At 38.5% G+C, this 14,580-nt stretch overlaps 1 protein-coding gene across 2 annotated transcripts in view; it reads left to right on the forward strand.

Moving 5' to 3' along the window:
- GLRA3 (glycine receptor alpha 3) overlaps positions 1-12,158 on the forward strand; it is a 156,566-nt gene extending 144,408 nt beyond the window's left edge. For both annotated transcript variants that reach the window (XM_027087922.1, XM_027087923.1), the window contains one exon: positions 11,880-12,158. In XM_027087922.1, the coding sequence (XP_026943723.1) occupies positions 11,880-12,158 (279 nt within the window). The remainder of the gene's footprint in view (positions 1-11,879) is intronic.
- The last annotated feature ends 2,422 nt before the right edge of the window (positions 12,159-14,580 follow it).

The raw sequence follows: 14,580 nt of genomic DNA on the forward strand, positions 1-14,580 counted from the left end.
AGTGATGTTGATTTTTTCTCAACAAAACCAAGCCATTGTTTTGTTTATTAATAATTTTTTCAAAATCTACACACTTTGAAATCATATAAATGGGAATTAATAGCAATTCACTTTTCCTTCCTTTGTCATTTTCCTACTTGACAATGAAAAGTTACAGAAAGTTATTTAAACAAAAAAACCTTTGGGATAATTTACTTAGCATCTTGATTGTATAAAGAACATCTCAAAGGTATCCAGTAGGGAAAAAACATTAGGATGAAAGTAACATATTTAGTGCTGTTGTATCTCAGAGCAATTCACATAATTAATCATCACTCACGCTGTTTTATATAATTAATGTTTTGTTACTGCTCACTAGCAATCTTCATGCTTTCACCAAGCCTGCAAACAATATTTTTTGTTATTGTTATTTTTGAAGACTAAGAGGATAGGAAATTAATTCTTGTTTCATATATATGTTAGTTTATTATGTTTGATGATAAAGATGAAGCAATTCAACTGAATGACTATATTTACCCTTGGGCTTTCTTTCTGTAATAATTCTAGTTATAATATGCATGTTACATGAGTTAGTCTTTGGCATAATTCTCTAATTAAAGTGAAAAGCACTTAGAATGTTTCACAATATGGTATTGTTGCTTAATTACTGAAACATTTTTCTCACTTCCATATTTAGTGAAAACAGGTCCTCCTGTAGAAAGAATTATACACTAACAAAATGGCTTTTTATATTTTTTATTGCCTACCCTTCTAACTTGCTTGAAGCATAAGAGGATTGACTTGTGGGTAAATGAAGCTGTTTCTTCAATTTTACTTTTTTAATCAGCCACGTTCTTTGGTTCATTTTAATTCATTCTATTTAATCTTTATTATTATGTCTGTATTTTGAGTTGCAAAGTGGCTTAATTTTATGAACGTTGAGCACTGGCTAACGTATAGTGCCTGAGTCAAAAGTTTTAGATGTTTGTCTAAACCTTGCTTTTGTGGCCTTTAGTCCCTTAGAAACCCAAGCGAAAGACCTCACCAGAAAATTGAATTATCTCAAAAAAATATTTGAGTGTTAATTTGAATAAAGAATATCACTGCACCTCTGAACATATATAAACACGGGATAATTTTATGACTGAGTTTTACAAAACAGAGAAATTAGTTGAGTCATAAAATAATTTAATGCACCTTCTAGTATAGCAATCTATTATTAATGATGAGCTAATAGAAAAACTTCATTCATGCTTAAAATTATTATTTTAAGTGTAGCCCTTCAAAAAGATCCCCAAAGTCAAGTCATTTTAAAAAAATCATAAGATCGTTTTGGAGTTCAGGGATCCTTGCTTCTCTCATCCTCTCTCCGGGGTAGCGACTGGAGTCTGGTCCAGTAGAGCTGAGATCCTGTTGCTGAAGAAATAAGATGACTCCATGTGCCTCATCTCATGGGCTCACCCCAAATACCTGTGCTGTTTCATGGAACATACCAACAACACTAAAGCCTCCTTGATTGCAGGAATTAGATCTGCAAGAATCCCAGCAGTTGTAGAGCAAAGCACATCCATCACAACAGTAAGACAGTGAGGCAGCCAAGTGATCCTCCTAGTTTTATGCTGTCAGTTAATTTTTAGTGAAAAGTCTACAAGTGTGAGGCCATCTGGGGAGTCAGCAATTGGTAGGCCTATTTTATACAGAACTTTAGTGCTCGCTTAGTTTCTGTAGATTTACAATATCTAATGGTAAGATTGTTTAAGCTGTATTTTTCTTTCACATTGTGTATTATGTGATGTCTATAATAATACAATTATAACAAACAAAATATTGATAATACGATAGCAACAATTATCGGGGGTTGTATGTATTTTTCTCACCCTAAAAAAATCTGCTATGTAGTGCTATCATCATCTTTTCCTAGAATAAGAAACCAAGAATCTGAGAATTAAATAACTGGAACAATCCAGACCCCGGCAATAAATGATGAAGCGATGGAATTGCTTAACTACGATAAAAACATTTGCATTTTCAATGTCAATCTTGAGTCAGATTTTAAATTTGGACCATCGAATATATTTGTGTGACTATATAAAATAGTTGAAAACTATTTCCTATAGCACAGACATTTTTAAAAAATAATGCAGATGCCCAATTTATTTTCATTTTTTAGAACAAGAATCCTTGAACATCTTGCTTTCTATTACCTTTGCCAGGAAATAAATATTTGAATGAGACATTTTAATAAGGGAAATATTTTTACTTAAAATTAAAGTTTCTATTTTTTCACCTCCAAAATTAACAGGAAAGCCACTGGCGGTACATTTGTTAGTGAAATCATATTCCAGATGCTTTTGAAAAAACAATACTGCACCAAGTCACATTATATAATGTAATTGTCCAAAGTCTATTCCTAAAGTATTCCTAGGTCTGTCATAAATTTAAAAATGAGTAGAGATACAGGTCATATAAATAGCCTTACAGATAGCCTCTCCTAGAAACAGCCTTACTTAAAAACAGGAATTATTAAAAAATAAAATAATACCTCCATACTAACACAGAAGTCACTACAGAGTATATTTTCATAAGCTACCACTTAAAATTTAAATTAGAAAGTGTTAGAGGTGTTCAAAAAATGTTATATCACCATGAATTCAGGCTAACTAGGATAGCTGCATTGTGCCTCTTGGAAATTTTTGTTTCCACAAATTGTGCGTTATGATCACCTAGAGAGCTTGGAAATGCAGATTACTGGGATAACCTAAATGTTAGTGAGTACAGATCTCCGCAACTGAGATCCAGGAAACTGGATCTCAGCAGTCCCTCCCAGCGATTCTGAGACAGCTGCTGAGTGGACCACAGTGTGAGAAATATTGTCCTCGTCTGGACTGTCATTATTGCATGTACATAGAATGTGGTCATTTTACACGTTGCCAGCTTTTATGATGGACGAGTGCTGTATGAAGATGATGAAGTTTAAATTGTTCCAAGTGTCATTTTCTATTTAAACACATATCCAGAGTAAAGTGGCTTTGTCAGTATAACTCCATAGCTCTGATTACAGGTTGAGGAGACCAACTTACTTGCACGACAGAAATAAACTTTAATCTCATATGTCATTTGCTCAGCTTTACAGTAGGATAAAAAGCAGGAGAGAGAGCAGATAAAGCGTCTTCATCTAAGTGCGAGGCCTTATAGCTTCTCAAGCACACAGGACTCTTAGTTCCCTCACCTACAGAGGGCATGAATGGCTTCCTAGTCTAAAGAAACAGATACAGTATCCTAAGTAGCAACGATCCTTTCAGCTAGACAATGCAAATGCAGTCGTGGACCCAAAACCATGCTATCAGGTAATACAAAAGAAAAACCTGTGAGGTGGGACGGAGTTAAGTCACAGCCTTGCTCTCTATCCCCCGACACTTCCACTACCAGAAACCAGAAACCTCTGTAAAGGTGTTCCCCCTTACTGTCGCTCATACCCACGTGGTCTGTGCACTCATCCAGTGAACCAACCAGCCCTTCATGTCCTGGCCATCCTGTCTTTAGTAATAATGTTTTCATTGCTCCTTCCAATTTCTGTTTAAACCTCAGCTCTGTGAGATGCCCTTACTATGTTGTGTTCTTCGGCCATTTTATACACTAGCCATTTGTAAATGTGTTCCTTTCTCCAAAGGGATCTATTCCAGGGGCCCAGACTGATATAAAAGTGCCTGTTCCAAGCCATTAATAGTATTTTCAGCTATGGCTTCTGTTACAGTGTAAACAAGCCCAATATGGACCATCTATTTCTGCTAAAAATCCATTGAATACTCCAAGAGACTTGGGCAAAGACCCTAAGCATTCTATCTGCCAGCTGTGTGTTAGCTCTTGTCCTCGGGAGATTCAACCCAAAGGCGATTTTCAAGCAATTCTTTATCTTGTTAATATTCCAGACAAGCTCTGACCACATCAGTGGCTTCATTGGGCAACAGAGGGACATGTTCTGTCCATTGCTGCATGGCCTGGACACCACCATGACTACATCAAAGACCAATCCAAGACATGTGCCTTGGCGCTGTAGTCCCCTTCTGAGCTGGTAATTAGATGGGGACTACATGACCTAATTAATTCTACCCTGGGATTTCTATAAGGAATTGCATCTCCCACCTTGGAATGTTCCTTTTTTTCAAGAAGAAATTGTTTTTTCGTTTTTTTTTTAATATAAAATTTATTTATTTATTTAGTTTGGGCTGTGTTGGGTCTTGTTGCTGTGCATGGGCTTTCTCTAGTTGTGGCGACCGGGGGCTACTCTTTGTCGCGGTGCACGGGCTTCTCCTTGCGGTGGCGTCTCTTGTTATGGAGCATGGGCTCTAGGCACACAGGTTTCAGTAGTTGTGGCATGCAGGCTCAGTAGTTGTGGTTTGCGGGCTCTAGAGCGCAGGCTCAGAAGTTGTGGCGCATGGGCATATTTGCTGCCACAGCATGTGAGATCTTCCCGGACCAGGGCTTGAACCCGTGTCGCTTGCATTGGCAGGTGGATTCTTAACCACTGCACCACCAGGGAAGCCCCCTTGGGATGTTCTTAACTGCCCAATTAAGGGCTCATTTGCCTGACCATAATGCAAGGCCACTGGCCAGGACCCAGGAGTCTCTGAATATCCAGATATAAAGCTATAGCTTTGAGATCAAGAACCGGTTCTTGTGATACTGCCACATTCACTGCTTCTCAAATCAGCCCATTGTGTAGACTTACCTACTCATTCCACTGCAGGTACGCTGTGAGTCCTGACCATCCATATGAGAGTTTCCATTGGTGAACAAAGGGACCTGTTTTTCCTCAGTGGGAAGAGAAGCATGAGGTTCATACCACTCTGGGTAGCTTCCATCATGGGTCCATTGTCGAAAGGATACATTTTCATATGATGTACTTCACCCAAGTTACTCCTCTTAGCTTGTTCCTGAATATGTCATTTTCATTTTTATCAGGGAACTTGAATGGAGATGCCATTTTGACATCACGCATGACATGGTAGATATCTTAGACCTAAATAGAGTCTGGTATTCTTCAGATTCCTTTAGTCTAGGGACTGTCTCTACCAGAGCCCAAGAGAATGCCAGTAGCTGTCATTCAAATAGGTTAATCTGCTCACGGCATTAGAGCGTTTTCTGGTATAGAATCCTAGCAGCCACCTTAGGGTGCTATTATTGAGCTTTTCCCAGAAGCTCCAGTCTGCATGTTTTAGTAGCAGATACCTCTACAGTTGATGACTTTTAAGGCCTCAGAGAGGCAGCTTGGGTTATTGCCTGCCTCAGACGTCTTACAGTTGGCCCTTGTTCCCCTTTCGAATTCAGTCTGTCTTGGGACTTCCCGGGTGGTCCAGTGGTTAAAACTGCGCCTTCCAATGCAGGGGGTGTGGGTTCGATCCCTGGTCAGGGAGCTAAGATCCCACATGTCTCGCGACCAAAAACACCAAAACATAAAACAGAATCAATATTGTAACAAATTCAATAAAAACTTAAAAAATGGTCCACATCAAAAAAAAAAAAATCTTAAAAAAAAAAATTCAGCCTGTCTTTCTGTCACTCTGTACACCATGACCAACAGAAACCCAGAACGTATCTGCCAGATTTCAAATAGTGCTGCACGCTGTTTTCCTTGTCGTGGGATCCAGGAGAATAGCAGTGTGTCCTTTACTGTTTGTGAATTGTCTCGAGTGGTTTTTCCAGGATATTTCCAGAAACTTCACTGATGGCACTGGGCTCTGACTCTTGGCTGCATCTAGTGTGAATCTTAAGCTTTACCTAGTCATGTGTGCTACTACACTTTCCAAACCTTGCCTGACTTTCTCCTCCAAGAGGAAAGTTCTCATTCATCATTAACCAGCTTAGTCTGACAATGATTTGGACCAAACTGCTTCCAACCAGGTTGTGACACATGTTGGAGAAGTCAGGTTTCCTTAAGGGACAAAGAGTAAGGTGACAGTCTACCCCACATGAAGACTCACTGTGTTTGAGGGGTTTTGGGGGGTTTTTTGTGTGTGTGTGCGGTACGCGGGCCTCTCACTGTTGTGGCCTCTCCCGTTGCAGAGCACAGGCTCCGGACGCACAGGCTCAGCGGCCATGGCTCACGGGCACAGCCGCTCCGCGGCATGTGGGATCTTCCCGAACTGGGGCACAAACCTGTGTCCCCTGCATCGGCAGGCGGACCCTTAACCACTGCGCCACCAGGGAAGCCCTGTTTGAGGTTTTTTTAGATTGGGATTGAGAGGAAAGATGTAGCCAAGTGGACCAAAGCATACCAGCCTCCTCTGTCCTGAAACTCCTAGAGAGGTTTTACCATGTCCACCTCGTGGAGGCAGTTGTAGGGACTTCCTTAGTGAACCCATGTAGTCAGCAGTCAGCCTGCAAGACCTGCTTATTTTTATCATAGTCCAATCAGGACTATTCCAGAGAAAATTAATGAGGGGCTAGCACCCCTGCTGCCATCACGTCCTTAATCAGAGCTGAGTTTTCTTTACCTCCCTGGAATCTTGTGCTGTTTAATAGTTACTACAGCGGAAGGTTTAGGCAATTCTAAGGGCTCCCATTTTAGTACATCCAATTACAACTGGGCTAAGGAACAGCAGCCCAAGATTAGGCTCACGCCAGAAATGGCAAGGTCCTTCATCCACAGTCACATCCTTCCCAGTTATACATTTAGCCAGAGGTGATACTGCCTACTGGCTATGTCTTAGTCCCTTCTTTTCCTATCTGCAGTTTTCACTACAACCATGATACCTACGAATGCAGCGTCACTCTGCCTCCTTCTCTGCTCCACCAGCTTTTTAACATTGCTGTTAACTTCGCCTTCTCATTTCCCAGCAGTCTTACTTCTCGTGGTGCACTGGCTTCCACAATCCCAAAAAGCTGTGTTCACCACCCCTGGCCATTCTCCATTAACCATGGCACACAGCCTGGGACTCCACTCAGAACTGGACAAGGAGACCCTGGCCTTCGTGGGCAGGCTTCTTTGTGTCTTCGCAGATGCAGTCAATTCAGCCACCGCGTCAGCGCCTTTTGTTTGCATTCCCATTGGCACCACTGGATTAACTTCCGAGATGAGAGTGCCAGATTTAACAGGGTTCCTTAAGGGAAGCAGCTGCCGGAACTAGAACAGATTTTCTCCCCCCCCCCCCCCCCCCCCCCCCCCCCGGCTGGCGACAACGTGTCAGGAAATCTTTCATAGGAATCCTGTCAGTTTTCGCTCTTTTCACTCTGTGTCTTGAAAGCCACCTAAAGAGAGCTGATAGAGTCTTCTCTGGCCAAGTTCTTTCTTCTGAATGGCCCAGATTTTTTTTCCTTCAGTGAAACCCAGCATGTCAGCTGCAAGAGTAAACGTGTCCATGAATTGTATATACTCTCCTGCCTCTCCCTAAAGAGAGCCACCTGGGAACCCAGGCCTGGGGGACTCCCCGAATCACCGTGTCTACCAGAGTTTAGCTCAGAGCATGTGGTTTGGGGAGGCTCATTTTTTTTTCTTTTTGCATTATTATTATTTTTTTTTAATTACTGTATGGCCAGCCCAGGTTTGCTACATCCCTTAAGAGAGCTGCGTCTTCTTCAGGGCTGTTCCAGTACACAGCAGAAAGACAACAGGCGGCTTTCCTTCTCAGCATAGATTCACATCACCCAAGGCTTCACCCACTCCAAAAGCATCCTTGAATTTACGCCTGCCAGCAATTCCCAAACGGCAACATTGCAGCAAGTTAGGAGTTCGCATTCACATCAAACGTTGTTTTTCAGCTGCAGCATGCAGAAAAATGATCAGCTCTTATGTCAATTAACCTAAAGATCCTGGCAAGTGTGAACCGCCCAGATATCTGCTGGTTCTTCTCAGCAAAGCGGCCCAGCTCCTATTTACTTTGTCCCGTGTGGTGTCTACTAGCCCCATGAGGCTGTTGAGCCCTAGAAATATGGAGTCTGAATTGAGGGGTGTTATAAATGTAAGGTGCACACTGATTTCAAGGACTTACTATGCAATAAAGAACACAAAATTTCTCCTTTAATTTCTACTTGAGTCAACGTTTGAATAATATTTAGGACGTATTAAAATTAATCTTGCCTATTTCTTTTCATTTAAATGTAGCTAATGTAAAGTTTAGATTTAAAATGACACACATAGCTTTCGTTGGTGGTTCCCATTATATTTCCACTGCACTGTAGTCACTAGTTTCCAGTGTCATTTGCCTGGGGTGGCAGAGGAGTGACATCAAGACGAAGTGCGGTGTCCCTCCAAGTCCCCGCTGGACTTGTGCTTTCATCGTGAGCACCGGCTGCAAAGCTGCTTGATGTACGTGCTCTGGTTTCTCTTTCCCCCAAGTGGTTTTAGCTGCACAAAGCTAATCGGTTACTAGGAGACAAAGCCGCTTTCTCCTCAGTTTTATGACCCTGTTTCCCTTCGGTTTTATCTCACTCATCATCCATCTGCCAGTTCAACAGGGCATATGTGTGTGTCATCCGTATCCCAACAGTATGATTTATCCCCAGTATTTTCTGTGGAGCTTTTGCAACCTCAAAGCCAGGGAGGGTCAAGGTCACGTTCTCATCAGAACTCCCTCCCAGAACCTTTGGCTGCATTGGGTCTGAAAGGATCTGAAAGCCAGGTCTCCTTCCGTCACCACCACTGAGGTTTTAGGTTCAAACTGTCAATCAGACCCTCCAGACACAGTAGGCTTTAACCTAATATTGCGTTTACTTGGTCCTCTAGGAGCATGCGAGGCAGGTGACACGCCAGACACAGCATCTTCATTTCATGGGGAGGTCCAACAGCGACTCAAGAGCTTCTTCCCCCCGCCCCTCCAGGCTTCAGGCCACTGAACTGCTCCCCCAGGGCAGGTGCCACAGTAAAGGGAGAAGACTCCACATTCCTGTTTTCAAGGAAATCATGCTGGAAAAACTAGGTCTTTCTCTGCAGTTCTCAACAGCCAGGCCTGGTGTTACCCCTTTACTCACAGTTTGCTGGAAAGATCCAACTGAGAAAATATAGTTGTTCACTATGTATGTTAAATCTTAAATCTCAAATCTCTGTTTTGAGACAAGTGTGTATGTGGGAGGCTCTCTAAAGGTCTGAAAATATTCAATTCTCCAGAACAGATGGACAGTGGAGGAAGGTGGTTAAAATGTACAAACTTCCAGTTTTAAATAAGTTCTAGGGACATAATGTACAACATGATGACTTGAGTTAGCACTGCTGTAATATATCATGTATGATATAGTGGAAAGTTATGAAGAGAGTAGACCCTAAGAGTTCTCATCACAAGGAGAATTTTTTTCTTTTCTTTTTATTGTATCTATACAAGACGATGGATGTTCACTAAACCTATTATGGTAATCATTTCACAATATGTGCAAGTCAAACCATCATGCTGTATATCTTAAACTTATACGGTGATGTATCGATTATTTCCCCATAAAGATAAAGACAATAAAAAGAAAACAGTTACTTAGCCTTAACATTTCCATGGTGGCTAAAAACATTGGCAGTATAAATGAACATCCCTATTAAAGACCACTAGAAAACCAATTTCCAATTTTTGTAAGACTGCAACAGTTACATGTAATTTGGATCATCAGCTTTTATTTTAGACTTGTTTCCTCAAAATTCAATTGCTTATACATCTTACAGTTGAGATATATTCCAGTAATTATATCTTTCTGTTTTTCAGGTATAATTGCCTTATTTCCTAATTCCCCAAAAAACTGTTTTATACATTATTACATCAACTTTGATCATCCTCTCAGTTTTAGAATCCATTTAAATTTCTATTTTTCGCTTTCATATTTTGTAATATACTGTTCATTAGGCCTGTACTATCACAGACCTAAAATAAATTTTCAAGAGTTTGAGCCAGTTAATTACTTTTAACTCGTATGTTACCATCACAGAGTACTTTCATAAAAATTGAGCTGTAACAACTTTTTAAGATGTCATCTTTTAAACATTGACTTTTAGTAGCAAAAATCCAATTAATTGGCAGTTATCTACAGTTACATTCCAAACAAATGCATTAAATTATTCATTAATGAATTTCATTATAAAGGATTAAATACCATATTTTCCTATCATGAACACATTTCATTTATCATTTGTTAAAATTAATTTATTTATTTTATTTTTGGCTGCATTGGGTCTTCGTTGCTGTGCGCGGGCTTTTCTCCAGTTGTGGTGAGCAGGGGCCACTCTTCATTGTTGTGCACGGGCTTCTCACTGCGGTGGCTTCTCTTGTTGCGGAGCACAGGCTCTAGGTGCACGGGCTTCAGTAGTTGCAGCGGGCGGGCCCTAGAACGCAGGCTCAGTAGTTGTGGTGCATGGGCCCAGCTGCTTCACAGCATGTGGGGTCTCCCCAGAGCAGGGCTAGAACCCGCGTCCCCTGCATTGGCAGGTGAACTCTCAACCACTACGCCACCAGGGAAGCCCTATCATGTTTTTATTAAGTAATTTTTTCTTTAAATTTTGTTTTTTTCATATATATACACGGAGAATTCTCTTCAATTTGCAACATTTTAGAGAAAAATAACAATACTTTTAGGACCATGATAAGTTATAATTTTCTTTAACATGAAACTTCTGCCAGATTTCCTTCATAATTTCAACAAAACCAATGTACCTTATAAGTAACAGTATATGAACTAGAATATCTGGCCATCTGATAGTATGCCAAATGGGTTAGTATAAAACATCAAGTGAGAATAACAATAACCAAGCAGTGTTGTCGATCTAGATTGTATTTCCCAATGAAGTAACATGAAATTGTAGGAAACAGGCATTAAAATGTTTGCCTCCATGAAAAAGAAAAATTCAAACTATGATCATGGTATTTTCCCTTTGACATCATATATGTACACATTTAAACACATGATGTGAAAAAAATCTAGTACATGAACATATATAATATCCAAATAGATTTTTTTCTTGCTCAGTTTATTTAGATATTCTAGCAATATGTAGACAATACCAGAATATTTAATTTTTCCATTAAAACATAACACTTGAGTGTTTCATTGAATGAACACGTCTGTATGATGCAGCGGGATAAATCAATAAAACTTGAATAGGAAAGAAAAGCAACTCACCTTTATATGTTTTACCTTTTCATTATAATAATGTTATCATTTATCATGATAAAGCTTAAGTTATGGTTCTGAAATGCCTGGTATACATGCCCTATTCCATGACTAAAGTGCTTTCTTTTTTTTTTTTTAACATCTTTATTAGAGGATAATTGCTTTACAATGGTGTGTTAGTTCCTGCTTTATAACAAAGTGAATCAGCTATACATATACATATGTTCCCATATCTCTTCCTTCTTGCGTCTCCCTCCCTCTCACCCTCCCTATCCCACCCCTCTAGGTGGTCACAAAGCACTGAGCTGATCTCCCTGTGCTATGCGGCTGCTTCCCACTAGCTATCTATTTTACGTTTGGTAGTGTATATATGTCCATGCCACTCTCTCACTTTGTCACAGCTTACCCTTCCCCCTCCCCATATCCTCAAGTCCATTCTCTAGTAGGTCTCTGTCTTTATTCCCATCTTGCCCCTAGGTTCTTCATGACCTTTTTTTTTTTTTCTTAGATTCCATATATATGTGTTAGCATACAGTATTTGTTTTTCTCTTTTCTGACTTACTTCACTCTGTATGACAGACTCTAGGTCCATCCACCTCACTACAAATAACTCAATTTCGTTTCTTTTTATGGCTGGGTAATATTCCATTGTATATATGTGCCACATCTTCTTTATCCATTCATCTGTCGATGGACACTTAGGTTGCTTCCATGTCCTGGCTATTGTAAATAGTGCTGCAATGAACATTTTGGTACACGACTCTTTTTGAATTATGGTTTTCTCAGGGTTAAAGTGCTTTCTAATGTTTTTCTTATGACAGGATGATGAGGTAAGGGAAAGCCGATTCAGTTTCACAGCCTATGGAATGGGACCATGTCTGCAAACAAAAGACGGTGTGACTCCAAAGGGCCCAAACCATCCTGTCCAGGTAATGCCAAAGAGCCTGGATGAAATGAGGAAGGTCTTCATTGACCGGGCCAAGAAGATTGACACCATCTCCCGAGCCTGCTTCCCATTAGCCTTTTTGATTTTTAATATTTTCTACTGGGTTATCTATAAAATTCTTAGGCATGAGGATATTCATCAGCAACAAGATTAAGTCTCTGGGGGTGTGCAAGTGTGCAAACTCTCAACTCAGAAGGAAGGTTTTTTGCCATAGGGCTGTGTGTGTGTGTGTGTGTGTGTGTGTGTGTGTGTGGTGTACAAATGATGACCATTTGTCATATGTGGCATATGGAAAGGTATTATTATGATTTGCTATGCAAAGTCATGAGGCAGTTGAGTACTTTAATGGATACAAAATATATATATTATAGGGATTCTATTTCATATTAATTTAAGATTATCTGCTTTTTCACAGTAAATCGTACAAGTGGAAGTATTACTGTCAACGTGTTCGTATCTAATATATCACATAATATAGTACATGTGAAAACTACTTTGGAATTCTTTGATTTTTAATTCAATATTAAATATCACAAAAGTAAAATTTGCACAGAAAACTTTGGAAAAGGAAAAAGGGGAAACGTTGAAGATAAAAAATCAGTAGTTTGAGGCTTTAAAATATTTTCTTATACTGTAGTTACAAAATAGAAAAATAATCAGATAAGTCAGTGGGAAACTCGCTCAATAATGATAGAAGATTGTACATACACATGCTATAGAACCAATTTAGGGAATAAAAAATTTAAATTAGAAGATTAAAATTAAAAACTTCGTTGTTTAGATACTAAATTTAGTTGTTTAAAATACTAAATTTCCCTCTTTGGAAATTTTTTTAATGGCCTAAGCGATCATATTATATACAAAATCTACTTTTCATAACTTTATATCTCTATGAATGAATGTAGGTATACTGAAAACATTATTGTTTTTAAAAAGTGTTATAGCTGTGTATTTTTAATTTTTTTAATAATTTTAATTATTGCCAAACACTGAAAAATTCAAGCCAGCATCTTTGTTTTGTTAGATTTTTAATAGTTGCTTAATTGTCTGTAAGTAATTATGTTTACTGTTTTGATATAATTGAATAAAGTTCAGTAAGGCTTTTATATTTTAGCTTAGAATGAGACTTTAAAATTCAATGGGATTATAGTATTTACATTTTGATAAAAATGAATTTACTGAAAACAAATATGGATTTAGAAAGATTTTTTCATAAGAACAGTTTTCACATCAAAGTTATATGATATGGGTTCCAACTCCTAGCTCCAAATGTAAAGATGGAAGATTTTAATTCTAAATTATATAAATAAGTCATTTCTACAAAGTGAGGATTATTTTATATTTCTGAATTAATGATTTCAATATATAAGCCATCCACTAGATGTGAATAATTCTAAATAAAATTTTTACTTAAAATTTATCAGCATCCCCATGGAATTATTTCAACTACAATGGGGCATTAACTCATTTCGTGCAGTGTAATTAAGTGCAAATATATGATAGAGTTCTAGGTTAAACTGAACCAGATTCTGATTCTTTTCCAGTTTTGCCACTTTTGCATTATTTTTGTCATTAATGTTGTATTTTTAAAAAGCTCTAGAATGCTTTTTAGGAATGTTTAATTACTGGTCAGATTCACTAGATGGAAACTCGTACCAGATTATTGACAGAGAAAAGTTTAACCGTTAAGAAAACGATTAACTCAGATTTAAGAGGGAAAAAAAAGCCAGTTCTTGAAATGGATGGTACCAGTTACTGCCCTTTAACCACTATCAAACTAAAAGTAAGAACTGCCATTTAAAGCTAAAATGTCTCAATGTTATTGAACTTTGGTCTGTCTAATTGTATTTTTTTAAATAACTTTAAAAAATAATGTATGTTTAGCAATTTTTGCTAGTAAAAGACCAAATTACCCTCCTTTATAAGTAATTTAAAACTATTAGGAAAGAAAAATGTTTGGCATTAAATGCAAATGCCACAGCCGAAAGCAGTTATTGCTATGTACTTTACTTATTTTGAGGACTGTTCACCCCAGAGTTAAACATGTCCTTCTTCACTGAGGATTGTATGAACCAAAACCATGAAAATATATTCTTGTACTCAAGATAGATTAGACCAAGATATGCTGTTGGTGTTCTCTGAGGGTAAGCTAGTTGGTTTGAATTAATGATAAACTACATTGTCTCAATGTGTCTCTGAAATACTTGAATACATTTTTCTGTACTTCACACATCTTAGTTTTAAAGTTCTTCATCATTGCTTAAATTAAGTGAATTATGCCAAGAGCAAACACAAATACAATGGACCTATGCTCCCAAAGAAATTCATGGACATCACTTGTTTTCATATTTGAGAATATTAAAAATGTCTCTTTTTAAAGCCTGAAACTTGGAATATAAGAATACTAGCCACACAACAACTTTTTCAGCAGGGGCGTTGGTATGGTAGAAATCTCCCTATCTCAGAAGGATTACACTTTGCTTAGGTATATATAGTTGTCTCACTATACTAAGAAAATACATGGACATTTCACTCATATGGCAACAGTGACATTACAAATATAGCTGAATTCAAAA

The sequence above is a fragment of the Aethalodelphis obliquidens genome, unplaced genomic scaffold (genome assembly GCF_003676395.1).
Source record: "Aethalodelphis obliquidens isolate GAN/ISIS:26980383/991018 unplaced genomic scaffold, ASM367639v1 scaffold61, whole genome shotgun sequence".
NCBI lineage: Eukaryota > Metazoa > Chordata > Mammalia > Artiodactyla > Delphinidae > Aethalodelphis > Aethalodelphis obliquidens.